Source organism: Podarcis vaucheri (assembly GCF_965113315.1).
Source record: "Podarcis vaucheri genome assembly, chromosome: 17".
NCBI lineage: Eukaryota > Metazoa > Chordata > Lepidosauria > Squamata > Lacertidae > Podarcis > Podarcis vaucheri.
The window spans coordinates 8,344,088-8,345,552 of NC_138755.1; the positions used below are offsets into that span (position 1 = coordinate 8,344,088).

The 1,465-nt window shown below is 53.0% G+C and overlaps 1 protein-coding gene across 1 annotated transcript; it reads right to left on the bottom strand.

Annotated features, from left to right (window-relative positions):
• Positions 1-440: 440 nt before the first annotated feature.
• Positions 441-1,103, bottom strand: PSPN (persephin; the record flags this gene model as incomplete). The annotated part of the gene is made up of 1 exon (XM_082206188.1): positions 441-1,103. A coding segment is annotated over one exon (429 nt), but the record flags the coding sequence as incomplete, so codon positions are not given.
• Positions 1,104-1,465: the final 362 nt, after the last annotated feature.

Sequence of the window (1,465 nt, forward strand, 5' to 3'; positions counted from 1 at the left end):
ATGAAGCTAGCAACCAACCTGTCCTCCCAGTGTGTGCTGGTAACCCCAAAACTGTAGACACTGATACTTCCTTGCTTGCTCTTTATTATATAGACACCAGTATTTACAAGTCAGTCATTCTTAATGCATGTCTGGGACTAAGACCCTCAAGCCTCTTAACACGAGAAATCAGCATATACATTATTATTTTGTAACGGGGAGCTCAGTTTGGACAAAGGCTAGCACAACTGCTAGGCCTTCCTCCTGTTAGGGGAAGAAATAAATTAAATAACTTAGAAATAACCCATAAATATATCCGCTTGCTCAGCCCTCACAGTGCTGCCCCAGCCTCTCGGACCTAATTCGGAAAGGATCCGGTCAAAACACCGCATGTTTGTAAAGTGAAATGGTCCTAGGGAGGAGCAGGGGACCGGTAATGGGTGTGGCACTCTTTGGGCTGTGAGTTATGAGGAATGGCTTTGTATTTGGAACTGGAGAGCAGCATGGCGGCCTGGGCACCCCTTGCTGGGACATCTTTGTTAGTTGCACATTAATTGGTGGCTAAAAGCACATCTCTGAGCCAAGGACTGCGTTGGTGGGGCAAGGTGGACTGTTCTACTGTGGGCTCTGCTGCTGCCCCATGTCTGCATTCCTTTATCCCTCCCCTCGCCCCCTCAAGAAAAACAACAACACCATCAGCCCACACAGCTGCAGGCAGCGGCCGAAAGCTGCTCCACCTCCTGCCACTGGTGACTGTCATCCAGGAAAGCCACATCCTCATAGTGTGTGGGGCGGCAGCAGGGGTCCCCCAAGGCCGGTATCTCGCTCCTCTGCAGCAGAGCGGAGAGGGTCAGGTCATGGTTGCTGCGGGCCTTGGGGCAGCTGCCGCTGCAGTACTTGAAGAGGATGGTCTCCTCGGAGCTGTAGCCCAAGCCCAGGTCCTTGACGCGAACCTGCAGGCTTCGCAGGCGGCACTCCCGGTCCTCGGGCCTCTCCCATGCGCGCCGCTTGGGACGGCTCCTGGCTGGGCCAGGAAGTGACTTGAGCAGGCTGTTCTGGAGGCCTGCCGGGACCAGGGAAGCTCTTTGGGAGGTCTGCGTGTCTGAAACGAGAAGGAAAGGAAGAATGGGGGAAGACAGGTGGGGGATAATAAACAAACAAATAAATATTATATATATATCCCAGCCGAAGCCAGGCTCAGAGCGGCTAACAACAATAAAAGTAACACAGCATTCTAAAATCAATTCATTCTAAAATCAATTCAGAGTCAAAATGGCAACCATTGGGCTAGAGTTCTGTGACGATTACCAAAGGAGCGGGGTCAGACTGTGACTTGGTGGAACAGCTCTGTCTTGCAGGCCCTGCGGAAAGATGTCAAGTCCCGCCGGGCCCTAGTCTCTTGTGACAGAGCGCTCCACCAGATCGGGGCCACGGTTGAAAAAGCCCTGGCTCTGGTTGAGGCCAGCCTAACCTCTCTGTGGCCCGG